This window comes from Phyllostomus hastatus, unplaced genomic scaffold (assembly GCF_019186645.2).
Source record: "Phyllostomus hastatus isolate PE091 unplaced genomic scaffold, TTU_PhHast_1.1 phas_scaffold_21, whole genome shotgun sequence".
NCBI classification, from domain to species: Eukaryota; Metazoa; Chordata; class Mammalia; order Chiroptera; family Phyllostomidae; genus Phyllostomus; species Phyllostomus hastatus.
Window position 1 is genome coordinate 7,173,477 of NW_025334017.1, and position 26,865 is coordinate 7,200,341.

Genomic DNA, 26,865 nt, shown 5'->3' on the forward strand with positions numbered 1-26,865 from the left:
ACAGCTGGAGGACCGGGGCAGGTGAGGCATTGGCTGGTAGACCAGGTGGTCCTACATTTGCATGTGGATAAACTGGGAGGAAAAATGGGGGAGTGAGACAGACCAAGCAACCCAGGGTTCCAGTGCGGGGAAATAAAGCCTCAAAACCTCTGACTATAAAAACCTGTGGAGGTTGGGGCAGCAGTGGAAGAAACTTTCAGCCTCACAGGAGAGTTTGTTGGAGAGGCCCACAGGGTCCTAGAACATACACAAACTCATCCACCCTGGAATGAGCACCAGAAAGGCCCAATTTGCTTGTGGGTAGAGGAGGAAGTGAATGAAAGCCAGCTGAGAGCTAAACAAGTACCATTTTTCCCTCTGTGACCTCTCTGCCACATACAGTGCCACAACACAGTGGCATGGGTTGTCCCCCCAATACATAAGGCTTCACCCCTTACTATGTAACATACCTGCTGAGACATAAAAATATGGCCCAAATGAAAGAACAGATCAAAACTCCAAAAATAGAACTAAGTGATGAAGAGATAGCCAACCTATCAGATGCACAATTCAAAACACTGGTAATCAGGATCCTTACAGAGTTTGTTGTGTATGGTAAAAAAATAGAGGAAGAAGTGAGGACTATGCAAATGAAATGAAGGAAAACATACAGGAAACCAACAGTGAAGGGAAGGAAAGGAGGACCCAAATCAACAGTTTGGAGCAGAAGAAAGGAATAAACATTCAACCAGAACAGAATGAAAAAAAAAAAAGAATTCAAAAACAATGAGGAGAAGCTTAGGAATGTCCAGAAAATCTTTAAACACTCCAACATCTGAATCATAGGGGTGCCAGAAGAGAAGAGGAAGAGGAAGAGCAAATCGAAAACTTATTTGAAAAAATAATGAAGGAGAATTTCCCCAATCTGGCAAAGGAAATAGACTTTGAGGAAGTCCAGGAAGCTCCGAGAGTCACAAAGAAGGGGACCCAAGGAAGCACACACTAGGGCACATCATAATTACATTACCCAAGATTAAAGATAAGGAGATTATCTTAAAAGCAGCAAGAGAAAAGGAAAGAGTTACCTACAAAGGTATTCCCACAAGATGATCAGCTGATTTCTCAAAAGAAACCTTGCAAGAAAGAATGGTCTGGAAAGAAGTATTCGAAGTCATGAAAAGCAAGGACCTATATCCCAGATTGCTCTATCCAGCAAAGCTATCATTTCAAATGGAGGGGCAGATAAAATACTTCCCAGATAGGGTCAAGTTAAAGAAGTTCATCATCACCAAACCTTTATTATATGAAATGTTAAAAGGACTTATCTAAGAAAAAGAAGATGATCAAATATGTTAACAGTAAAATGACAACCAACTCACAACTATCAACAACTTAACCTAAAAAAACCCCCAAAACTTAAGCAAACAACTAAAACAGGAACAGAATCACAGAAATGGGGATCATGTGGAGGGTTATCAGGAGGCAGGGGTGGGGGAATGCGGGGAAAGGCACAGGGAATAAGAAGCATAAATGGTAAGTACAAAACAGACAGGGGGAGATTAAAATAGTATAGAAAATGGGGAAGCCAAAGAACTTATACGTACAACCCATGGACATGAATTAAGGTGGGAGAATGCTAGTGGGACAGGGGTTCAGGGCAGAGGGGAATAAAGGGTGAAAAAGAATGGGGTAACTGTAATAGCACAACCAATAAAATACATTAAAAAACATAGTGCTGAATTCTACCTGGTAATATTTTGTTAGGGATTTTTGCATTTATATTCATAAAGGATATTATTGGTCTGCAATTTTGTTTTTTTGGAACTGTGTTCGTTTTGCTTTGGTATTAGAGCAACACTAGCTTCATAAATACATTGGGAGTGTTCCCTTCTCTTCTATTTTTTGAAAGAGATTGTGTAGAGTTGATCTTAACTCTTTAAAAGTTTAGTAGAATCTTTTAGTGAAACTATCTGAGTTTGGAGATTTATGTTTAACTACTTTATAAATTACAAACATAATCCTTCTAATAGTTAAGTGCTATTCAAATTAGGTACTTTATATTGAATGAGTTGTGGTAGTTTGTGTTTTGTGAGTAATTGATCCATTTCTTCTCAGTTGCCAAAAATACACGTGTGTGGAATTGTTCGTAGTATTCCCCGATTATTGTTTTTGATGTCTGGAGAGTCTGTAGTAATATCTGCTATTTTGTTCCAAATCTTGGTAATTTGTGACATCTCTGTGCTTCTTTGTAAGTCTTGTTAAAAGTGTATTTTACTGACCTTTTAAAGGAATCAGCTGTTTCTTTCATTGATTTTCTTGACTGTTTTTCTATTTTTAACAAGTCTGTTAAAATCAACTCTGTTGATTTCTGATCTTTATTATTTTCTTTCTTCTTGATTTGATTTATTTTGCTCTTCTCTTTCTATATTCTTGAGGTGGGAGTTTCAATTATTGATTCAAGAGTTTTCCTTTCTTTTTATATTTGTGTTTAGTGCTGTAAATATCCCTGTCAGCACTAATTTTGAGGTTTCATTTTCATTCAATTCCATGTATTTTTAAAATTTCCCTCAAGACTTCTCTGACCCATTTGTGAATTACTGAAAGGTGGGTTCTGTCGTTTCCAAGCATTTGGAAACTTTCCCATTATGTTTCCTGTGTTGATTTCCAGTTTATTCCATTATGAACAGAGAACATACTGTGTATAATTTCACTTCTTTTAACATTGTTGAGGTTTGTTTTATGACCCAGATATGGTCTATCTTGATATAGGTTTTACAGGCAATTAAAAAGAAAGTGTGTTCTTTCAGTGCTGGGTGGAGTGTTTTAAACATGCCAATGAAATTATGTCCATGAATGGTGCTGTTGAGTTCTTTTATATCCTGGCTGAATTTCTGTTCAAAAATCTATTTGTTGTTGAGAAAATGATGTTTAATTCACCAATAATAATTGTGGATTTGTCTATTTCTTCTTTTACTTCTACCAGTTTTTGTTTCATACATATTGCAGCTGCTATATTTATATTTGAAGTGTGTTTCTTTTAGACACCGTGTGTAGTGGATCATGTTGTCTAACCCACTCTGTCAATTTCAGTCTTTTAATTGGTTTATTCAGACCAATTTAAATTAATTATTAATCTGTTGGGGCTTAAGTCTGCCATTTTATGTTTTATTTTTTATTTGTTTTCTCTGTTCTGTATTTCCATTTTCTCCTTTCTGCCTCACACCAGGTTACTTGTACTACTTTCTAGTATTCTATTTTTATTTATCTGCAGTGTTAATGAGTGTAAATCTTTGCATAGCTTCCTTAGCAATACTGTAAGTATTGCATTATACATTTATAACTGATCAATCTATTGACATCAAAATTTTAGGAGTTCAAGGCTAAAAAACTTATCTCCCTTTACTTTCTTTTCTCTCTCCAAATTGACTGTCTTAAAATTTCCCTTCCATACATTTGGAACCACATCAGACAGTGTCATGACTTTTATTTCAATTAGAAAACTTAAGAAGAGAAGAAAAACCTGTCATATTTAACTATATTTTTGGCTGCTGTTTTCTTCCTTCCTTCCTGATGACCCAAGATTCTATTTATCATTTCCTTTCTGTTGAAGGGAACTTCCTCAAACCATTCTTTTAGGGTAGGTCTGCTGTCAACAGATTTTCTTGATTTTCCTTCACCTGAGAATTTCTTAAACTGCTCATTCCCAAAGGATATTTTTGTTGGATATAGCATCCTAGATTGATAGTTCTTTTTTTCAGCACCTAAAAAAATATTGTGCCACCTCCATCTAGCCTCCATGGTTTCTGATGAGAAATCCACTGTCATTACAAGATAATTTTTTCTCGTTTGGCTGCAGTCAATATTTTGCCTTTAGTTTTCAAATATATAGTTATGACGTGTCTTGGCATCAATTTACTTGAGGTTCTGCTCTTTGGTGTTTACATAGCTGCTACAAACTGTAGGTTTAAGTTTCTTGCTATATTTTGGAAGTTTAAAGACATTATTTCTTGGTGGTTCCCAGTCCTGCTCTCTTTCTCCTCTCTTTCCGAGCCCTGACGTCACAAATGTCAGATCTTTGTTGTAAGCCCAACAGGTCCCCAAGACTCCACTCATTGTTTTCAGGCATATTTGCTCTTTGTTCACTTAGAATAATTTCTATTGTATCTTTCAGGTCACTGACTTTTTCTTCTGTCCTGTCCACCCTAGTGTTGAGCCCACTGCTGAACTTTTTTGTTGTTATAATAAAGTACTTTTTGGTTCAAAATTTTATTGTGCATTTCTTTATATTTTATATTTCTTTGCTAAGAGTATCTCTTTGCTGAGATTTTTCTACTTTTTTCATGTGTGTTTATAATCATTTGTTAATGTAAAATATTTGTGAATTCTAATATCCCTGTCATTTGGTGTGGATCCCTATTAGTTGTTTCATTCCGGTTGAGGTCTTCCAAGTTCTTGGTATAAATAATGATTTTTTAAAATTTTAAACTGGACATTTTATGTGAGTGAGAAATAAAGCCCAATTGTTTTAAATAGTGAAAAGCAGGGGTTGTATGTTACCATAGTGTAATATAGCCCTTCCTGAATGAGAGCAAATAGTTTGAGAGCAAATAGCAGGAGTATGTCTTTAACAGTGAGAATCCGCAAAATTTTTCTTTCCTTCTTATTGTCTTTTTATATTTTTTAATTTTTTTCAAATAACATTTTAATCTAATTTTTAGAGTGGGTTATTTTTGTAACAAGAAAAAGTAATTTAAACTAGAAGGAAAACAAGTTTTATACTTTGAACATTTATAATTTGAAATGATACTATAGTTGTATTGATAAATGCATGAAATAATGAATATTAATACCATTTTGTGAAACCCACGTTGTGTTTTCAGTGCATACTCTTTAGTTGCTAAGAACACAAGACAGCAAAGCATCATACAGCCATTGAATCAAGGCTTACTGTCTGGAGCAAGGTCTGCTCCAACCCTTAAGAAAGGCACCTCCTTGAGGGTGGGGGACCTCTTGGGGTCCTGAGAGACATTTGTGTGACAGACAATGTCTCCTTTACTGAACTTTGCTATTGAGCCTGTTACAGAACAAACAAGGGGGGCCTGAGGCAATATACTATTACTGAAAGAAGCCCCCAGGTCTGTTATGTCCACCACCAGAGGAAAGACGTCTCTCAATGTCAGAGATCTGTGAAAAGGAAATTTATTTAATGCTATACAAACTTAAAGTAGGGACCTAATGTCTTCACCAAAAATCCTAAAGTCCCTTAAAGCACCCACAAATAGACACAGTCCTTCCTTCCTTCCCCCTTTTCCCAGTCCAGAGTACCATATCTCCTAAAGCTGCGGGGGTCCCTACTCTGGCAAAGGCTCGTGGTCCTCTCTCCCTGGGCCATGGGAGTCCCCACTCTGCCAGAGCCGCGTGGTTCTCTCTTCAATAGCTGTGATCCTCTCTGCACTTCCACAGCTGCATGGTTCTGTCTCTCTCAGGGCCACGGATGGTTCTCCCCCTCCTCAAATGGCTGCCACATCTTGGTTTAAATCCTAGCACCAATCTTCCTCTGAAGCCCCATTTCTGGCTCCTCTCACAATTGGCTACAGCTGCCAGATTCTGGGCAGCTGTGGCCCTGTGGTGTGGAGCCAATTATCTCCAGGCTCTTCTGGATCTTATTACAGATCCCTATTTGAGGCTCCCCTCTTGGCTGTACCCTATTACAAGCCCAGGCTACATGACCAACAATGATGGGAATAGGGATTGTTTTCGCTCATTTTCCCTTCCTCACCTTTCTCTTTGCATAACACACACATATATGCACAAGCATCATTATTATTAATAATATGGTCAGGCTCATTTGAGAATACCCAGAATATTTGCACATTGCCTTTATTTCACAGAAGGCTTTTCATTTGAGTTTTATAGCTAAAACTTGAAGGAAAGTGATCCTGTTTCTACTCTGGCCCAAACCCAGAAGTCTGAGGCATAAGATTTTCCATGAATGTGTCTGCACATAACTGCTGGCTGACCTGAAGGAGATCGCTAAAAACCCAGTGGGTCTCTGAGCTGGTGGACTTGAAGCCAAGACCAGCCTAGAGAGAACTGACAGGATCTCAGGCCTATATTTTACCTTTTAACATCCTCTGGCACCAATAGAAGACAGTTTTGATGTCTTTGATGACTGATGTTCCATAAACTAAAACCAAGGGCCTCTAGATATTTTTTAAAAATTAATATTTTCTTAGAGATTTTTGCCTATTGCTTCTTGAGTATTACTTATAGAGTTTTCTTCCACTGTACTGACCTAGAAATGTATAATACAATAGACTCTTAGCAGAAATAAAAATCTTATTGGTCCTATTAAAAAAGACTGTAAAATCCAGGATTTATAGATAAACCATTTCTTCTTGTTCCTCTTCTATAGCTCCTCAGAACCCATGTTTAGTGTGTGGGATAATGAATTATACTTCTGAATAACAAGTTCCAAAGGACCAAATCGAATAAGGCTAAAGCCTAGCACTCACTTACCCCAAAGGAAAAACTTTGGGGAATGGCTTTTTTTTTAGCCAAAAGAATTTTTAGATCCCAAATTGTCCCCAAAAGAGAAGAGACTACCTTATTAAGAACTTTTGTATTTCTCAATTCATATTTGGAATGGTGAGAGATTCTGACAAATGCACAAATTAGTATGAATGGTCTCTTTACTCTTGGTGGTTTCATTAAGATTTTTTTTAAATAAAAGAAACAAAACAAACAAACATAAATGCAAAACAAAGGCCTTTATTGAAATTGTCTTGTGTGGACTTAAAAATATTTAATTTCTTTGTACTCTGTAAAATGATTAGATAGAGACAAAGTTTCTTTTAAGTTTTTCAAATTTCAACCCTTCAGCACAGTTCTTACTGAAAACCAGGTCTTGGTGTGGAAGATCTGTGAAAGATCTGTGTGGTTGTTTCTTTCTTCCTTCTGGTCCATTCCATTGATGTGAGACCCAGCTTTCATTCCATCACTATTGGTTCCCTGTGCATTTTTCTTCATTTCACTTATTGTAGCTTTTATTTTTTTCATCTAATTTGTGACCAAAATCAACCAATTCTGTGAGCATGCTGATCACCAGTGCTTTGAACTGTGCATCTGATAGATTGGCTATCTCTTGGTTGCTTAAAAGTACTGGTTCTGTGGCTTCATTTGTTCTTCTGTTTGAGCCATTGTTTTTTTTCCCCCTTTGGTCTGGTCACACCTGTTACGCATGAGGGGTGGAGCCTTAAGTGTTCACCAAGGTGGGGCAACCCAGTCACTGGGTTGTGATGCTGTATGTGGGGGCAGGGTAAGAGAGGGAACAATGGCACTTGCTTCGCTCTCAGTTGGACCTCAGTCCTTTCCACTGCTTACCCCAAGCAAACTGGGCCTGTCTGGTGCCAATTCCTATGTGAGTGGGCTTGTGCACCCCATGGGACTTTCCAACGACTTCTCTTGTGAGGCTGGGAGTCTCTCCCTGCTCCTCAAACCCCATAGGTGTTTTCAATCAGTGCCCCAAGGCTCTATTTCCTGGTGCTGGGATCCTGGGTTTCTTGCAGTGCCTTGCTTCACAGTCGCTACATCGCTGGGTCTGCCAGTTGCCGCCCCTTGGCTGGGGTCTGCCAGCTGCTGCTTGTGCACCCAGGGTCTGCCTGCTATGGTCTTGTGCACCCCAGATGCCTCACACACCCAGTCCCAATGCGCTCTGCTCTCCGTGCCACGACTGGCACCCGGCTGCCCGACTCCACCCCTCCTATCGGTCTGGATGAACATGTCTATTTTAACTTCTTGGTTGTCCGACTTCCATACAGTTCAATTTTCTGTCAATTCTGGTTGTTATTCTATTTCTAAATTGCTGTTGTCCCTATCTTGGTTGTGCGAGGAGGCACAGTGTGTCTACCTATGCCTTCATCTTGGCCAGAAGTCTCGTTCCTTTTTTTTTAAATTCTATTAACCAAGATGAGTGCAATGCTGTCTGGGGAAGCCCCTCATTGGGACCCCAAGACTTGGTATGGTGGGAGTAGCTCAGACTTTATGAACAAGGTCCCTTATCCTGTGAATCTAATTAGCACGGAGAGCAACTTCTCAGCTTCTAAAACACAAGCTTGTGCCTTAATCTGTATTCCAAAATTGGAACCATTTTCAAAATGCTCTTATTTCCTGATACTTACAAAATGTGTTATCTGCAGAAAAGAGGACCTCTATTAGGAGAATTAACTAGCTCATCAATCAACAAGTATCTTTTCTCTGGGTTCCACTATGCAGGTTACAGGATGAAGTGAGGACCCAATTCTGTGAAAGGGTGCTAGTATGGGTAATGCAGGTTCCAGAGATCTTTGAAATTCTTTCCCAGCCCCTTTCTACAGAGCCCTCAGTCACCTAGGAAGTACAGCCATTGTCATGGTAATCCATAGGGAGGGTTGGAGCAGGCGAGCAGAGGACAGTTAAAAAGGGAGATCTTATGGTTAGGGCTCCTGGGAGCTGAAGCCTGGGTTCCCTAACACCACAAAGAATCCTGACACCCTCCCTTCTAGGCTGTATTCACTCTTGCCACGTGGGTGGTAACATAATTGTGACTTGGAAAAGATAGTCCTGGCACCCATGCAGGATTTTTAAGTTGTGGGGTCAACAGGGTAGGGGCGTGGGCAAGGAGAATAGAGGAAACCTCAACAGATAGGAGCAGTGGGTTTGCTGTCTTTCCCCACCCTCAGCTAGAGCTTCAGAGAGAGGACACAGGTTGTTCTCAGGATTGCAGCTCTGCTGGCCCAGCCCAACCCCAAGTGCCTGCTAACTGGCCTGTGTTTCTCTTTCCACCCCAGGACAGCTTTCCTGCCCGCTTTGGAGGAGTCCACTTTGTCAACCAGCCCTGGTACATTCATGCCTTGTACACGCTCATCAAGCCATTTCTTAAGGACAAGACCAGGAAGCGGGTAAGGAAAAGAAATGCCCAATGCTTGCTAGGAATGCAGGATGAGTGGGGGAATTACAATGTCCCTCCCCTCAATCTCTCACTCTCTCCTTCTCTCCTCATTTTTCTATGTGGTTTTTCTGCTTTTCTACAGTCCTTGAGCATTTAAGCCTCAGCTGGAGTTTGCAAATGGCCTGGATTCAATCAATAATTTAGTAGAACTGGGTTATTTTCAGAGTCCCAGCGACAAACCGAAGGAAACTATGAAGGCTTGCAAACACCAGATGCCCATTTTACTGCAAATGATTGTGGGAGCGATGAGGTCAAACAGCTTCCTGTTATTGGAATATTTTAATAGCCAGCATTTTGTTCTACAAATGTAATATCATAATGAAAAATATTTATGGTTTATTTTTCCCCAGGACACTTGGGTCATAGTTGCCAAATCTATCATCTTTGAGGTTGGGGAAACATTCATTAGAAATAATAATGAAGAAGGCTTTTAAAATCTTGATTGTATCAGCTGATGACATTTGAAAAGCTGGTCTTGTTTATGGCTTTTTGATTCATTGAGAAACTGAATATTCACTGACCGCTCTGAATCTATTTCCTCATTTATAAAATGGGGAATTTATACTAGTGCCCACATTACAGAACTGCTGGGGCAATTAGATGTGACAGCACATGAAAACAGGTAGAAGAATGCCACTCATGTAGGAGAGACTTGGTGGCTGTGATTTCTTTTTACCATTTATCTCCCTTTTCTTTCAAGCTTTCTGATGTCAGCTACTTTCTTGGGTCAAGAGCAACACCTTGGAAGGGTACCTGGCCAGGGGCATTCTTACAGCATCTTAAATGTGCTCCTCTGCCTGAGGCCCCCATGCTAGGGAGGAGCTCTGAGTATTGTGGGGGATTGATGATGTGAGGGGAACCCCCCTGCCACATGGCGTGTGCACGCGCGCAAGTGCACACACACACACACACACACACACACACACACACACTCTTCAGGGTTCCTAACTCCTTGACCTCAGATGCTTCCAGGTCCTTAGGAACACTGCAATAGGGTACAGGAGGAGTCATTCTGCTGGCACTAAACAAATGTGGAATTGGGAATTAGGACTAGTCAGCCTCAGAAGGCAGAGACATTCTAGGACATTTTGGAGTCTGTCCAGGGCTCAGGACAGTGCTAAGAACAGAGACGTGCTCTAGACTCTTTCCAACATAGCTTCAGGTTTCCCACTGGCTTCATCTTGTACTCAGGAAGGAGCCAGCAAGAATTCCTCCCACCAAGCAATCAACATTTGGTGCTATGTCATAGAAGGGAGTTTCTGGAGCTCCGGGTGCAGAACAGAATTGTACAGGTAGAACAACCAATGTCCTACCCATTGAGCTTCTCCATCCCATGGAACTCCCAGGAAAGGGCCAGTTTCCAAAGCTCTCCTTGTCCTTCGAAGAACCAAAGGCATTGAGTAGGTAGATACAAATTTTTGCTCTTAATAGCAGGCTGGTATTTAGGTCCAACTCTTCTACATTTCAAATACTACAGTTCCTCCTGTGAGGTGTTTTTCAAAAGCCAGAACATGTGAATTTCTTCAAAAGAAATAATTGTTATTAAAATTTGGTCATACCCAATCCAATGTCAGAAAATGTACAGTTTTCTTCTGAAGAATTTTAGCACTTAGCTTCTTGTCCCTTTCTTCTTTAAATGATGCCATTACATCTTAAGTTAAAACCAATACAACAGAACAAGATAATAAGTGTTTATTATATACTAATGTGGTATCCCGTAATATAGTATATTGTTAATATAGTACAATATAGTACTTATATGGCATGTTATGACACTGTATTTACATATTTTGAAAATCACATGTACATTCCATAATGATTAACTGGGTGTGTGTGTGTACATGTGTGATGGTCCTATGCTTATGTGTATTGAGCCTGCAACATGAAGAAGTGTGGAAATTAATGTCATTACACAGGTGTACTTTAAATGCACTTCCAGGAGTCAATTCCTAAATTGCAGGCAGTGGTAGTTATCAGCCTGTGTCTTATCTATCCACATTGTGCATTGGCATAAAAATACTTATAATTTGGGGCTGTTTTCTCCCCTGCTTGACCAATTTCCATCACCATCCATTGTGTGTTTAGAAGGTGCAAACCTGCTTGGCGATTAGCCCTCAGTCCAGATCCGAATAGGAAATGGCTGCAATAATATTCCACGATAAATTCCCAGGCCATAGTTGTCAATTTCATTCACTGAGAATTGATTGAACTTTTACCTTGTGCCCACATGACCCTGGGAGCTAGGAGCAGATTAGAAGAGTAAGAAAACACCATCTTTTTCTCTGTGCATCTTTCTGTTCTTTTTGTCCAGCAAGACATAAATGAACAAATCACCAAAAAATAGAAGTTAGCAGCTAATAAGGATTTAATTGGGGGCAGGAAGTTGGAGAACTAGAGTAGGCAGGTGTCACTGGGACAGACTTGGGAAGAAGCTGCCGCTTGTTGTGGGCCTGGGAATAATGGGGAGCGTTGAGGAGGCACAGAGGGTGGAGAATGCTCCAGGGGAGCGAAGAGAGCGATGTGGAGGTGTGTGGAAGCATGGTGGGGGCGTGGGTAGTCTGCTTCACTGCTCTTCTCCTCAGTAGGAATAATTAGGGATGGCTGTCTCTGTAAATTTGGGGCCATGGCCAAATAATACCCAATTTGTTCATGAACTTCATTTTTAAGGACTATTAAATCGGCCCCTTTTCTGAGCAATAAATTAACATTTCATAAAGACAAAGCCATAGACACAAAACTGAGTGCCTCCTTAAATGCCGTAATCAACAGCAGCACATCCAATTTGTCATTGGTGTATTAGCTTAAATGCTCGGTCATATGTTTTGGATTTTTTAATTGCTAATTATTTTTTTCTTCCCAGATTTTCCTGCATGGGAACAATTTAAACAGCCTTCACCAGCTAATACACCCTGAATTTTTGCCCTCGGAATTTGGAGGAACCCTTCCTCCCTATGACATGGGAACTTGGGCGCGGACATTACTCGGTCCTGACTACAGCGATGAAAATGACTATACTCACACTTCCTACAATGCGATGCACGTGAAACACACATCCTCCAACCTGGAGAGGGAGTGCTCACCCAAGCCGATGAAGAGGTAAGGCCTGGTTTATCAGAGGCTCCCAGTCAGAGGTAGATGGGCATTTTTGATTTGGGCCTATTGTGGGTTAAGAAATTGAAAGCCTTGATGGGCACAGAACTTAAAAAAATTGCAATAAATACATTCTTAGCTGATTTCATAAAAAATGAAGCAAATGGGGCTTGGATGACCCAGAAATATTGTTGTTCTGTTGTAAAAAAAAAAAAAAAACTTCAAAAGGCTAGGACCTCACTTATGACATGATTACAGCCTGAGTCTCTAAGGAGTCTGTTATTAATACACATGGACTGAGATGTTGGGCCTTTCAGACAGAGTGGATAGAAAAGCAACCTGCTAGAAAACGTCCCTACATCCATGTATTTGGGACCATTTATTGAGCATTTAGTTGGTTGCAGACACTGATCAGACACTGGGAGTATGGACAAGATTAAGACATCAAAAGAATGGAGAAATGGCCCTGGGGAAGACCTGCCTAATATGACTTCCAGGAACCTATTTTTAAAGTGGTGACATTCGAGCTGAGCTCTGAAGGATGAAAATGACCAGCCCAGGCTTAAGAAAGCGGGGGAAGACGTTCCAAGCAGAGGGAGACAGTCAGAGGCTTGGAGGCATGAGAGAGATGGGACGTTGTAGTGTGGCAGGTAGGTGTGCAGGAGTTGGGGGATGATGGTGGACACGTCTAAAGTTCCAGAGATTGTTGCGTCCAGGTGGTGAAGTACATTGTATACTCTGCCATAGAAGAAGATTTTTAAAAAATTGATATACAAGTAATATATGAGTGCTTTCTTATTGTAAAAAGTAAAACCTTATTTTTAAGGCTAAATTTTCCTTCAACTACTATGCTTAATCCCAAACTCTCTCCATAGGTAACTGCTGTTATCAGGCTGGGGTAGACCCTTCCACTTGGTTTTCTATACAGTACAGTGTCTTCCTGGCTAGGGCTACAGTGCCATAGTGCCACAGACTAGGTTTCTTAAACGATGGAAATTTACTTTCTCATGGTTCTGGAGGCCAGAAGTCCAAGATCAAGGTGTTGGCAGGGTTGGTGCCTTCTGAGGCCTCTGTCCTTGGCTTGTAGGTGACCCTGTTCTCCTTGTGTCTTTACATGCTTGTCCCTCTTCTCTTATGGACACCAGTCATATTGGTTAGGGCCCACCTCACCTGACCTTAATTATCTCTTTAAAGATTCTATATTCAAACATAGACAGTTTGAGGTCCTGGGGGTTAGAACTTACACATACAAATTTTGGGTGAATATACTCCATCCTATAATCTATAGTTATATAACATTTTTCTGTTAGTAAATCTAGACTTAGTTTATGCTTTCAATACTGCATAGCACTCCAGAACATGAATAAATGAGATTAGCCATTTCTTTTTGATGGACATTTAGGCTTTAATATTTTTCTCCATTCCACACAAGGCTCAATGAATGTCCTTGATATGCTTCTCCATTCTCACAGGAAAGTACTTCTGGGTAGACTTGGAGCCTGGAGCAGTGGGTGTGTGAGTTTTTAATTTTAGTCCACACTGCCTTGAGGCTCTCCAAAGCAACCATACTAATCGACACTCCCACCAAGAATGTGTGAGACTCTCCTTCCCCAAACCCTTGAAAAGTACTTAATATTATCTAACTTTTAGTTTAATCATAATCCATTTGGTGGGACAACTCCATATCATTCTTGTTTTCATTTGGATTTCCCTATCAGTCATAGTTAAGCAGAGAAATGACATACTAAGGTCTGAGTTGTATGAGGCTCATGGAATCAGCAGGGAATGGAGATGACTGGCTGTCAGAAGGCTAATGCAGGGGCTCAGTGGGCAAACAAGGGCTAGAGCTGATGCAGAAGTAGTGGAAGACTGGCAGAGTTCTGCAGACGTTTGGGAGAGGAGGGTGTCACTGATGGGGTCTCCTACGGATAAGTGGGCTTATGTTGATGTCCCAAACCAAGAAAGTATTTCTAGGAGGAAGATCTCTGCATTTCCTGCTCCATTGGGAATATTATACTCAAATGCCTAAAAAAACCTCTCTCTGGGACTGGAAGCCTGTGAAAATGCATTCATTGGCCGAGAGGTTGGTTTTGTGTCTCTATAGTGAAAGGACTGACCTTGCTGGTATGAATGAAGTTGTCTGGTCTGGGTCCTGACTTACTCTCAATCAGGGGGATGCTCAATACGGACAGTCATAACAACTCAACTCACTCCAACTCCACTAACACTGTTTTGGGCACTTTACCTACATCATTAAGTCTTTAAGTCCTCACCACAACTACATAAGGAAGATAGTATCATTATTCCCATTTTACAAATGAGGAAACAGACACAGAGAGGTTAGGTAACTACCCAAGGTCACACAGCGAGTGAATGGCCAAGCTGGGATTCTGACCAATGCAGGCTGGCTCCATGCTCATGTTCGTGTCCTCTGTAACATAAGGCACACTGCCTGCTTTTCCTCATACAGCTTATCCTCAGCTCTAGTGCCAACCCCCTCCCAGCCCCTCATGGGCAGGGACAATGACACCTCATGCAGCCTGTCCCTGCCCGATCTCTAGAGTCTCAAATAAGGCCATCATATCCTTATATGTGTCTGAGCTTCCAAAGTCAAGTGGTATGAAATAGGAATTTAGCGCTCTTCAGGTGACCAGTCACAGAGTTATATCTCTTTGACCAGACACATCCTGACTCCAAGTTTCACCCCTGAGTTGATGCTGATGGAGGTGACGGCTTTCATTATTATGGTGAGAAGGTAAAATCTTTATCTAATTCTTATCCTCTTCGCAAGAGTGTAACTCAGTGTACAACACACAGCAGGTATGCTGTGCATGCTTGACACGTATGAATTAATCTTTAATGAAAGATGCTATCTCCAAAATCCATCCTTGGTGCATTTATCCAATTGCTTCAACCAAATCGTTAGCACTCAGATGGAGAGTTGATTTACCCTGGCTTTCCCAAGGCTGTCATGGATCCTGCCTTATAAGATCCTAGTAGAGGAGATAAGACCTGCACACAAATAACTGCAGGACAATACAGAACGGGAGAGGTATTGTACTTTAAAGGAGGTGTTAAGTACCTTCTCAGCGTTCTGAGAGAGCATCCACAAATTTCAACCAGGAAGATCTTCGAGAAATCCTCATGGAGGAAGTCATAGCTGACATGGGTTTTAGAGTTGCAGAGTCATGAGAGGGATGCCACGTTGCATGCACATCTCATAGCATTACTGGGACCACCAAGGTGTCCTGCTTACTCTTGCAGCCTTTGCTGCAACATCCTTGACCTTTTGCTTGGGTATTTGAGGCATCAGCAGGATGGACAGTGAGATGACTGGTACCACAGTGACAAGGAGGGACAACTGCTGCTGTTGGGCTGTGCCTGCCATCAGGTGTCTTGAATCTGCAGTGACCAAGGAAATTATAGGGACAGGAAGCACCATTCACAGCATCTTTTGATTCTTCAGAATCTACAAGGACATGGGAAAATCAAAAACAGAATTGGAAGAGACCTTAAAGATCACTTCTTTTGTTTCCTACCTGATATGGTTGTCAGTTCTGTAGCACAGGTTGTTTGTCCAGCCGCAGTTTGCATCTTCCAGGGATGGGAAGGCAGCGTGTGCCCTGCAATACGGTTCTAGGAAGTACCTCCTTGTTCTGAGCCCAATGACCTGGGTCTGTCTTCTGGAACAATGCTTCTATTTTCCATAGTCCTATCCCCTGCCATTGTCTCCAGCAGTCCGGTTATTCCTTCTATTAATTTTCCAAGTAAGCATTCAGGGCTAAGCACTAGAAGAGAAACTGCAAGCCTGATGATAGTGGAGCCATGGCTCCTTCTAGAAGCCAGGAAATTACAATGGCACAAAAGCACATTTTTACGTCCCTTGTGCAGCAAGTGAGCTGAATGAAGTTATCACTACACCCAGCTGTGATATGGCCTCGCCACCCAGGCCAAATGGAATCATTCCGAGGAAAAGCAGACCCAGAGTGCCTTTGAAGACACACAGATAGGTGTTTAATGTGCAGAATCCCTGACGGGGATCAATGATTTTGCCCACCCAGGCCTTATCCATTCAACAAATATTTAGTGAGCATCTCCTTCCTGAGATCACAGGTCCCTGTCTTGCATGGGATCAAAAGAGCAGTGTCAGTAAAACACCTCAGTAAAAAAAGTGACAGCATTATACCACTCATGCAGAACAGCACACATATTACATTTTGGCTATGAATCCTTTCTGACTTTCCCAGTTGATGATTTCTCATAGCAACGATTCTGTTTCCTGCATTACATACAGGGATGGGCAGAAGTAGGCTTACATTTGTGAGTACAGTAAAACACAGTTTATTCTTGTACTATTATTTGTTGATTTTGTATTATTTTCCATGTGAACAACTCTAAACCTCCTTTTGTGTACTCTTGTATTTACATTTAAAGGTGTTTGTTCCCAAGTTTTTTTTTTAAAGCTACAGGATTTCACCATTCATGTAGGCAAAATGTTCAATTCTTGTAATAACCAGGAAGGTCAGGGTTAGATTTTTGTTGCAGCTCACCACAGACAAAGTTGGGCTGAGTATATGTAATCATTGCTGTTTTTATTTATTCATTAAATATTTAATACTTATCAGAGATCCAGAAAATTATTTGTGAGAAAAAGGCCTACCTCTACTGCCGTACCTCTGTATGTGCTGTACATCTGTACATGCTGTACCTCTACTGCCTCTAGTAAAGAATGGCCCCAGTTTTCAGATCCACCCTCGTCGGTCATTCCTACTACCCTCTGCAGTCAGTGAGCGAAGGGGCCAATGCTTTGGGGCCTTGTCCAGCTGTACCGTGATAGGATTTCTTTTGATCTTTTTGACCAAATGCCTTCATCCATATATTCCCTAAATACCCCTGCTGGACTTCATGTGAGAAGGTGTCATAAAGACATTGTTAGCTATCTGATTTTGGGGGAGGGGGTATAGTGGGAAGAACATATGGAAAAGCCTGGATCAATTTCAGATTTCTGAGCCAGAAAGCAATTTTAGGCCATGCTACACCCTCTTGGTCCCTACCTGGGTGGTAAAAGTCAGTTCAACTGTTTTTTGCTTTCAATAGAATTGGCCATGACCTTGGTGATCTTTCTGCATGTAGCCTTCTTTTTATAGGGCGAATGTATGCATTTGCTGGATAACTATTCATTTCCAGCAGAAGCAATACATCATCATGAAATACCATCCATATGAAAAGAAGGAGGGGTGACAGTGTGGGAAAAGGAGGACCCTTTTCTTCTAAGCAAAAAATGTCCTGTTTTACCGTGTGGCCTGGAAACAGATGTCCCATATGGACATTATGTTCAATAAAATTACCTAATGCTCATTTCTTAATAAAAGACCCAGTCTCTGCTGGTCCCTAATTGTCTTGTGATGGGTTTCCAGTAAAAAAGAATGGAATTTATTTATCTTGGGGTCTTATTCCTATTCAGGCAACCAGAGACTGAGACATCATTGCTTCTAGAAGCAAAGACCTCTTGGGCAAGTCCTAAATGCCCAGTGTTTTATGCAGATTTTTGGGTACTGTCGTATTTCATGGATCCTAACAGGAATTTGTTAACATTTCTTAAATAACAATAACAAAAAATAGCTGCTTAGCCTCATCGTTGCTTAGATATCTGGCTGAGATGCAGCTTTGTCTTCTGTGGCAGAAATGAAGGAGCCATCTCCTTGCAAGCACATCCTACACAGCCACACAGCGTTAGAGGGAAAGGACATCCGTGCAACGAATTTGGTCAATAAGAAAATGAATGGAACTAGAAAAATGTTTTCTCTTCTTTTTCAAGAATGACATGACAAATTCTGAGATAAACTGTTCTGAGCTCCTGGCAAAGCGGAAGTTGGGTTGAATTAGAGGGAAATGAACACATGTGGGTGAACTGCCTGGGTGCAGTTTCAAACTCAAACAACTTGATTACTCACAGTGTACGTTCGGAGAGACTCGTTTGCCCAAGCACCACGTTCCCATGCAAGTATTTGGGAAGGGAGATGGAGTCCAGGCAAGAAAAACAAAGAACATTTTTTCCTTGTGAGCATATTTCTGTTAGTAAACAAACATTTTGCTGGATCCCAATAATGCTGACGTGGTGTATGCCCAACGTCTAGCCGGCAGTGAATCTCTCTTACAAGCTTCAGTGATCATAGTATGTGATAAAAATCTCTTTGCAGTGTCATTCTGAGAACCAGGAGCTGTCTGTATACACAATTACAGTTCCTTTTTAGATTTAGGCAAACCTTGTGGTAGAGAGCATTTGGGCTTACTGTGTGTACACTGTGGTGTTCAATTCTCTGTGTCAAGGCCATAAGGAGTGTCGTGGAGCTTCCAGCATCTCACTGGAAACTCCTGTGTTCCTGTCACAGTGGTGATTGACCCGGGAACCCTGCTCTATTTTGCTCCCCTGATTTTCATGATGGGCTTTGGAGGTGCCATGTGCCATGTCCTAATCCCTGCCTGCCTGCTAATGCTGTGTGACTTTGACACGGTGGTTACACTTTTCCTCTCTCTGTCTTTATTTTCCAATTTTACTCAACATGGGTCTTCTTCTTTTTCTTCTACTGATTTTTTTAGTTATGTGACCTTGGACAAGTCACTCAACCTTGCCACATCTTGGCTTCCTCAGTTATTAAATGGATATAACCTCAGGGGTCAGTGTTAGAGTTGAATGACAGAATGGTGAGAAAGTACACTGCAAAGCACTAAAGAACAGCTCAATAAATAGCACTTTCTTCCCAAATGCTGCACATAAGGATTTCCATTTTGTAGAATTTTGATTTCTTTGCCAATGGAAGCTTCTCCAAACAACAAAAATTCTCACCCTTCTAACAGAGAAGCAGGAATAATTAGGCTTTGTGACTTGAAGGGAGAGGCCTTGAATTCCTGGTTAGAAGTAAGATTTACATTGGCCATTTCCCTTTTTGCCTTTTTTTTTATGCATAGGGCCAGCATCGGGCCTTTTGTATCTTTGGAGCACTGCACCCAGCCTGTGGCCAGACAGGGTAGGTACAGGGCACAGAAAGCAAAGCCAAGCCGAAGGAGACATTAGTGACATAGACCCCTTTGCCTCTCTGCCTTGTTGTCTGTCAAACCAGCCTCCTGTTTACCACCCTGCCCTGCTTTCAGCCTGCCTGCCCCTTTTTGCCTTGGATGACACTTACATCTCTATTGGTCTTTGATAGTGATGCTCCTTTCTCTCCATCCATCTAGACTGTTATCCATATGGTCTTGTGTACAATCTTTAAAAATTGTAATGATGTCTCTCCTTTGCCTAACAGCCACCAAAGACTTCCCTCTGGTCTGCTGCATCAGATAAAGGCTGCTCTCCTGGAGGGCACGCCCTGGCCACACTGGCTTCCATCCACTCCCTCAAGGTGCCAGGCCTCTTCACTGCCCTGGGACGTTCTTGGCCTCACTTGTGGCCAACCCCTTATTCATCAGATGGTGCCTTCTCCATTCACTCCCTTTCCATCCTGCTGAGCCCCTTCCTCCCCAGTCTGCTATTCTCTACTACTGAATTCTGTTTCTTTTTTAATAGGGGCCACAATTTCATAATTGTATATTTGTGGGTTCTACTTGTATATTAAATCACCCTTCTATAGATTATGTACTCTCTGAGGGCAGGGACTGTGCTATTTTACTCACCAATATATATCCTGGACCTCACATAGTTCCTAGTATATAAAAGAGACTCAGTACATATTTTCTGAAGAAGGAAGGAAGAGGGGAGGCAGAGAGGGAGAGAGAAAGAAAGGAGAAGGGAGATAGGAAAGAAGGAAGAAGGGAAGAAGCTGTATGACAGCAAATGCCATTGGAACAAGGTACTTTGTAGAGTGATGAGGAAATTATTGTCAACCATCCGTAATGGAATAAGACAGTAACATGGTCGTTGTAACTAGAACTTGAAATTGCCTTTAGGGCTATTAATAATGACTCCTTAATCTTCCTGTTTCTCCCAATTTCTGAATTTCCATTAACAATTAACATTGATAATACTTATGTATTTGAAAATTGTATTCATTTATTTATTTAACAAATATGTATTGAGTTCCTACTGGGCACCAAGATATAATATAGGATAGAGAGCATTTAAGAGACCACAATCTGAAATCAGAGTCTGGATACAAATTAGTTGTGGAATGACCTGAGTAGCTTTCTCTTTCTAATGAGAAGTAGTCATAGATCTGCCTATTTCTTGTGCTGTGAGGATTAAATGAGGTGAATGCAAGTGTTAGCTGCTGAGGCTGGAGTGGTTCTCCAGGCAGATGCTGCTCCTGCTCTGTGGTCCGTAGTCTACTAAGAGAGATGGACTTTAAATACATTGCTGTACAGCAGCTTTTTCACAATAGCCATAACAAGTGATTTGAAAATTACAGCATGTCACAAGGGTATATATTGGGGTTCCTGATCTAGTCTGGGAGGTGATGGACAGGAAGGGCTCTTCAGAGGAGGCTACATGTAAGCTGAGGCTTGAAGGATGAGCAAAATAATTTCCCAGGTAAAAGGAAGAGAAGTAGGAGCAAACACCCTGCATTCAGAGAGGCAGGACCAGTTTCAGAGAGTTGCATGTTTTACCAAGATGTAGGAGAGCAGAAAGTAAGGAGATTAATGGCTGGGAAGGTATTCAGGGCCAGGTAGATCTTCATAAAGAAACTGAATTTTATCCTATCAGCAAAGGGCACTCATAGAAGAGTTTTAAGCAGGGGAGTCACATGAATATATGAATTTATTAAGAAGCTCACCCCGTCTCACAAGAAGAATGGACTGGAGTGGAGGGGAACACATACTGGGGCTCCTGCAAAAGTGCAGGCAGGAGATCGCAACAGTGGGACCAGAGAGGTAAGAGCGACAGTACAGAGAAGACAAACTTGAAAATATGTAGTGAGTGAAATCAACAAGACTTCATGATCAAGTGGGTGTAAGGAATAAAGAAAAGAGGTTTCAGGAGTCATTGGTGGTCTCTGGTACATGTCGCTGGATGGAGAACATTCCTGTTCCCCAAGATATGGAACTCTGGAGGAGGTGGTTACTGGGGAGAATGTCAAAGACATGACACTTCATCCTTCCTGAAACTCTCCCTCTGTCCCCTTGGCTTCAGGGACACCACATCCTGTACACCTTCTACCGCTTCCAACACTCACCCTGGAACTTTCCCTCCTGTGGTTCGTATTTTTTTATGCGTTTGAGTTCCTAGTTTATGACAATTCCAGAAATCTCTTCTGAGCTTTAGAACTATATATGTAACTGGCTAGGTTAGCCCTCACATTAACTGTGTTCAAAACTGAATTCATAACCTCCTCCCTCCCCCAATATTATTGATTCTACAGATCTGGATGCATTATTGTGAAATACAAGGTTTGTGTGTGTGTGCGTGTGCGTGTGCATGTGTGTGTGTTTAAATCAGCTAGTATCTTTAATTGGAACCAAAGTAAAAAAGAGATCTAAGTTGAATAGTAGTAATCCTTCACCTCGGTGTAGGTGCACCCTCACTAAAGCAGGAGGAATCTGCTTCCTGTCATGTCCTGATTCATTTGCTTCCTAGCACTTCCCATTTTCCAGAACTTTCCATTTGCTTCCTTGTTCATTGTCACTGTTGGCCCTTCCCCCCAGTTCCGAAACAGATGTTTCCTAGACTTGTTCTGAGGGCTCTTGAAAACTGACTTTTTCAGGTTTTACAAATTAAAAACAATTTAAAAATAGATAATTTAAAATAGGTTTAAATTAAATAAAATAGATCATTATTCCCATGTTGCAAATAAAGTGGGTAAGGTATACACAGGTTAAAGGATTTACCCACAAAGAGCAGGTGGCAAAATGTAAATTCAGTTCTCTCTATTCCGGGTCAGATGTTCTTTCTCCTGTATCATATTTGTTCTTATATTATATTGTCCTCCCTCCCTCCCTCTCTCCCTGTCTCCTCCTCTCCTTCCTTTCCTTCCCTCCCTCTTTTCACAGAGGTTTATAGAGCACATTCTTGGGCATTTGCCTTTTCTCAACTGTCATGGATGAAGCCTGTTTCCAGTCCTGCCAGCCCCGCATTCTAACCCTGTCTCTAAGACCCAGTTGCAAAGCAACTTCCTCATCATACTGTCCTTACAATGTGCTGTTCCTAAACCCCATCTGAGTAGAGATGGACACTCAGAAAAAAATTGATACTCAGGCTAATCTAATAAAGGAAGATCCATTAACATGTAATTTAGATCCATTAACATACTGTCATTTGACTCAAAAAAATAGGCCCATGAAAGGTAGTTTTAGTCTAGAAAACTAACTATCCTTTCCTAACTAACTGCAAGGGTATGAGTCATCTTCATTGTCTCAGCTGTTGGCAACTTCTGGTATTTTCCTACCTGCTTCAGAATGTCATATTCTAGTTCTACCAAAGTCCCTCCACTCAAGCTGCACACCACCAACTGAAGGGGGAGGAGAATAATTAGACACAATCAGGATGCTCTGAAAGTGACTGACAGCTCTGTGCCAGTCTAACTCCAGTGAAACATGACTCCATTCAAGCAGAAGGTGCAAGCACCTGCACCCATTTGCTGTGTCCCTATTTAAGTTCTAATTGGTAGAGGGGAAATTCTCCAGAAATACCTGCATGTTAAAACATATATTTCACACTCCTTCTGACCATATCAGAATCCCTGAATCCACAACCAAAGTAAACAGAGCACTGCGTTCTGTTTCCCAGAACTTGGCAGATCTACACACACGGAGGTTATGGAGAGACTCCAAGGCTAGTTGTTGGTTCAGATATAGGCTGGGCCATGAGATGTATGCAGACTTCCCTCTGATACCCTGAGCTCTGACAAAGGATTTGGGCACAACATACACTAGTTATGACCTTGAATTCTCTCACACTTTGGTTGCATCAGGACCACTCTGCTTAAAGGCATTCTTTGGTAAATTGCTCAGTAAAATCAAGAATCCTTTTGTAATGCAATTAATCTGCTCCATATACATTCTCTAAGTGTGCCATCTTTTCTTTGGTTTTCTGCAAGTGGGCAGACATGGGCTGTCTCTGTTATGAGGCCAGGCAGAGTGTCAGTTGTTCATGTTCATACTCAGGGAGATGTTAGGAAAATGATAAACCCATTCAAATTCAATCATTTCTCCTTCAGAGAACTCTAAGTGCTTTAGTATATCTTATATCTGTCATAGCCTGGTGGAGTATATGGTAATATTCTCTTATTTTACAGATGCAAAGCTGTGAATTAGTATAACAGGGATACACAGTTTCATAAACGGCAATAAACTCCTGTGTAAATGAATTAAACAGAATGTCCAGTTGCAGCTGCCAGTTTCCACCATGGCCTTTTTTGGCGCCCTCCCTGATTCCTTCTTCCTCACACCCAAGGCCCTGGACTGCTTTGTCTCCTGGCAGATGAGCTCTGCTCTCAGTTAGGTCTAATCTGCTCCTTTTCTCCACACCAATCAACTTCCCATGTTGGCTGACTACAGTTCTGCAGAGGTGTTCCCAGGAATTTGGGTGAATGTTATACATTTAAAAGAAAGAAGCTTGAAGTATTAAATACCCCACTGGTCATTATAGGTGAAGGTATGATTGCATAACCTGTAATTCTTAGAACACTTTTTTTTCCTGAATGAAGTTCTGCTATTTTCTCTTCCAATTTCATTCACTATGCTTAAAATAAAGTTTTAATAAATAATAGGTAATTATATTAACCATTGGATTCATCAATAACAATAGGAGAAATGCTTCTCTGAGCACTTGAATATTAACTACTCCTGATATGTATATATACATAATACACATACATACATACACGTGTGTATATATACATACATATATACCTCTGTGTGTATCCTTTGGCTAACCATCCTTTGGTTTCTTACCAAGTTGTATGTATTTCTTATACAGTATAGCATAGTGTTTAAGAATGTAGATTCTACAGTCATAGTTGGGTTTAGATTCTAGTTCCACAACTATCTGTGGAAACTTGTGTAAATTAATTAATTCGCTAAGGCTGTTTCCTGATTTGCAAAATGGAATTAACAATATCAGCCTCAACCCTGGCTGGTGTGGCTCAGTGGATTGAGTGCCAGCCTGAGAACCAAAGGGTCGCTGGTTTGATTCCCAGTCAGGGTACATTCCTGGGTTGTGGGCCAGATCCCCACTGGAGGGCGTGTGGGAGGCAACCACACATTGATGTTTCTCTCCCTCTCTTTCTTTCTCCCTTCTCCTCTGTCTAAACATAAAAAAACAAAAACAAAAACAGAAACAAAACCCACCATCCTCAGGAGAGTTTTGTGAGGATTAAGCAAGGACAATGAAGGCCAAATACCTAGTGCAGAACCCAGCAGGTAGCAAGTACTCAGTAAATGGTGACTGTTGTCAGTGATGATGATGGTGGTGATGCTGCTGCTGCTACTGCTGTTGATGATTCTGATTATAACCAGCCATGGTGATGGGAAACTCTCTTGTAGGTGACAATTCTAGAAAAATCCAAATAAAATTGAAGTCGTTTTTTTCCAAAACATTCTTAAACTGATTTCAGTTGGGACAACAAGATCTACTGATTGCTGATTAGAATTTTTGTGCACATGGAACACCCTTGGTGGCTACACGTCAGAGGGGAGCTACTTACTGCAGTGGGATACTGTGACTTTGACAAGAGACCATTTGTAATAATAGGATACTTGAAAGAATCTAAAACACTTTAACAATGACACGGAAAAAGAGTTAAATAGTACCTGGCAGCTTTGAATTCAACATTTAGAAACTATGGAAGTGAAAAATCTTTTTAAAAGGTAAACCTTTTTGGCTGTGAAACTAAATGTACTGGGTACATACTAAATTCAGGAAGGTGTTCTGCATCTCACCATCTTTTGTCATTTTTAGTATTGTTATGCTTTTTTTTAAGAAGGAGGTAAAAACCAATGCTGAGGTAGAGAGGTAGACTGTTTGAGCAAACTAGCTTCAAGTCTGAATTGCAGGACTTTGAAAACTGAAGTCTGTTTTCAAGAACAAAAGTGACTGTAACCTGGTGTGGTGGAGTTCTGGAAATCTTTGGGGTATATGTATTACCTCACCCACGATCAGCCTTTTACAGTAGAAGAATGTGGTGTCAGAAAACTGAGGAGGATGCTCTGTAGAGTCCCACAGCAAGTAGGGGACATGGATGGTGACAAGAAGAGGCCCTTAGACTTTGTTCCTAGCCCAGCCCACTCCCACCAGTTTACCTCTTCAGAGCGCCCTTGTAATGAACAGCAAAAACAACAAACAAGCAAAAATCTGGATTTGTAACATAAAGTTCACATTAAACTTGGTCTATGTTCAGAAAGAATATTTATTCAAATATTTTAAATTTCTTCCTAAAGTTTTCTCATATTACTCATTTACAGATTAAAAATGTGTATGTTTACTTTATCTAAATGATAACAAATTAGCAGTCTTAACTAATGAAGATTCTTTCTAATTAAAATTCAGGCAAGAACAGTGACAGAATACAGCTCTTGTGTCGCATGAGTCTTTGTGAGGTCAGTGTGAGGATTAAAGAAATTAATATGTGGAAAGGCTTAGAAGAGTAAATACTAGCAGTATCAATTAATAGTGTTGCTGAGGCTCTTTAAGATGACTATGAATTTTTAAATGAGGATTAATATATCACTCTGGGTTCAGTGACAAGCTTGATAGAATAAATAAGGTTCTAGACCAATGTAGGTTGATAGAGACACCGTGTGAGTCACGTATATAATTTTAAGTTGTCCTGTAGCCACGCCACCAAAGTAGAGAAAAACAAGTGAAATTAATTTAATAACATATACAAAAATTATAGTTTCAACATGTAATTTTAAAAACTCTTAATGAGGTGCTTTACATTCTTTTTTCTCATCCTGCCTTTGGAATCCAGTGAACACGTGACCTCTATTGCCCACCTCAATTCAGACTGACCTGGTTTCGGGTCTTCTGTGGTCCCACGTGTTCGGGCTCTGTGTTGGACAGGGCTGCTCTTGTCCTATTTACATGTGAGCCCAATGCCACAAAAGCAACCTGGTTTTATCTTTTCTAAAAGTGCACTTGCTTTCTGTTGGAATTTTCTTCCTTGTTATCAGAAGGGTAGTCCATGCCAAAGCCCATCAGAGTTAAATATAAATACATTATACATTTAAATTTGAGTTATAGTACATATAGGCAAGAACTGAGTTGAATGTTCAGCTCACTTTAAAAATAGTTCACTGAAAAAGGAACAGAATACTTATTTTTCTTCTGTTTTCTTTATATTTCAATAAACAGTAGTGTATTGTGTTGTCAAATAAAAGGGACGTTTATTTTTTTATTTTTTCACTTTGATAGTGAAAAGATTTGCTGCTTTACATGAAAAACACTTAGACTTATGTTTTTTTTTAAAACTCATTTATTTATTGTGTTTGGTAAACATGGATTGTTCCCGTTGAGCATAACCATGTTGCCTGTAAGGGTGATTTTGATTATGAACAGTATGGTAGCTGAAGAGAAGAATCTATACATGTCTTAAAAATATCCCTTAGGATTCCTTATTGAGGACATTATTGAAGGCATTATGACAGAAAGAAACCCTTGTTGCTTCCAACATTTGAAAACAACTACAAATATGTTGCACTGGAAGCTACATGAATACTTACTAATCAGGTCAAAATTTGTTAACTCTAAAAATTGTTTAAGATATAAGATAAGGTAACAAGGTTAGCTTTCAGGTGGAACAGTCTCATCAATTATTTTAAATTTTAAAAATATCAGTCTTTATTTTTTATTTTTATTTTTTTAAAAGATTTTTATT

General features: G+C 40.6%; 1 protein-coding gene across 2 annotated transcripts in view; it reads left to right on the forward strand.

The window, feature by feature from the left end:
• Positions 1-26,865, forward strand: part of CLVS1 (clavesin 1) — a 167,683-nt gene that overhangs the window by 134,954 nt on the left and 5,864 nt on the right. For both annotated transcript variants that reach the window (XM_045861470.1, XM_045861469.1), the window contains exons 4-5: positions 8,808-8,918; positions 11,829-12,064. In XM_045861470.1, coding sequence (XP_045717426.1) covers positions 8,808-8,918; positions 11,829-12,064 — 347 coding nt within the window. The remainder of the gene's footprint in view (positions 1-8,807; positions 8,919-11,828; positions 12,065-26,865) is intronic.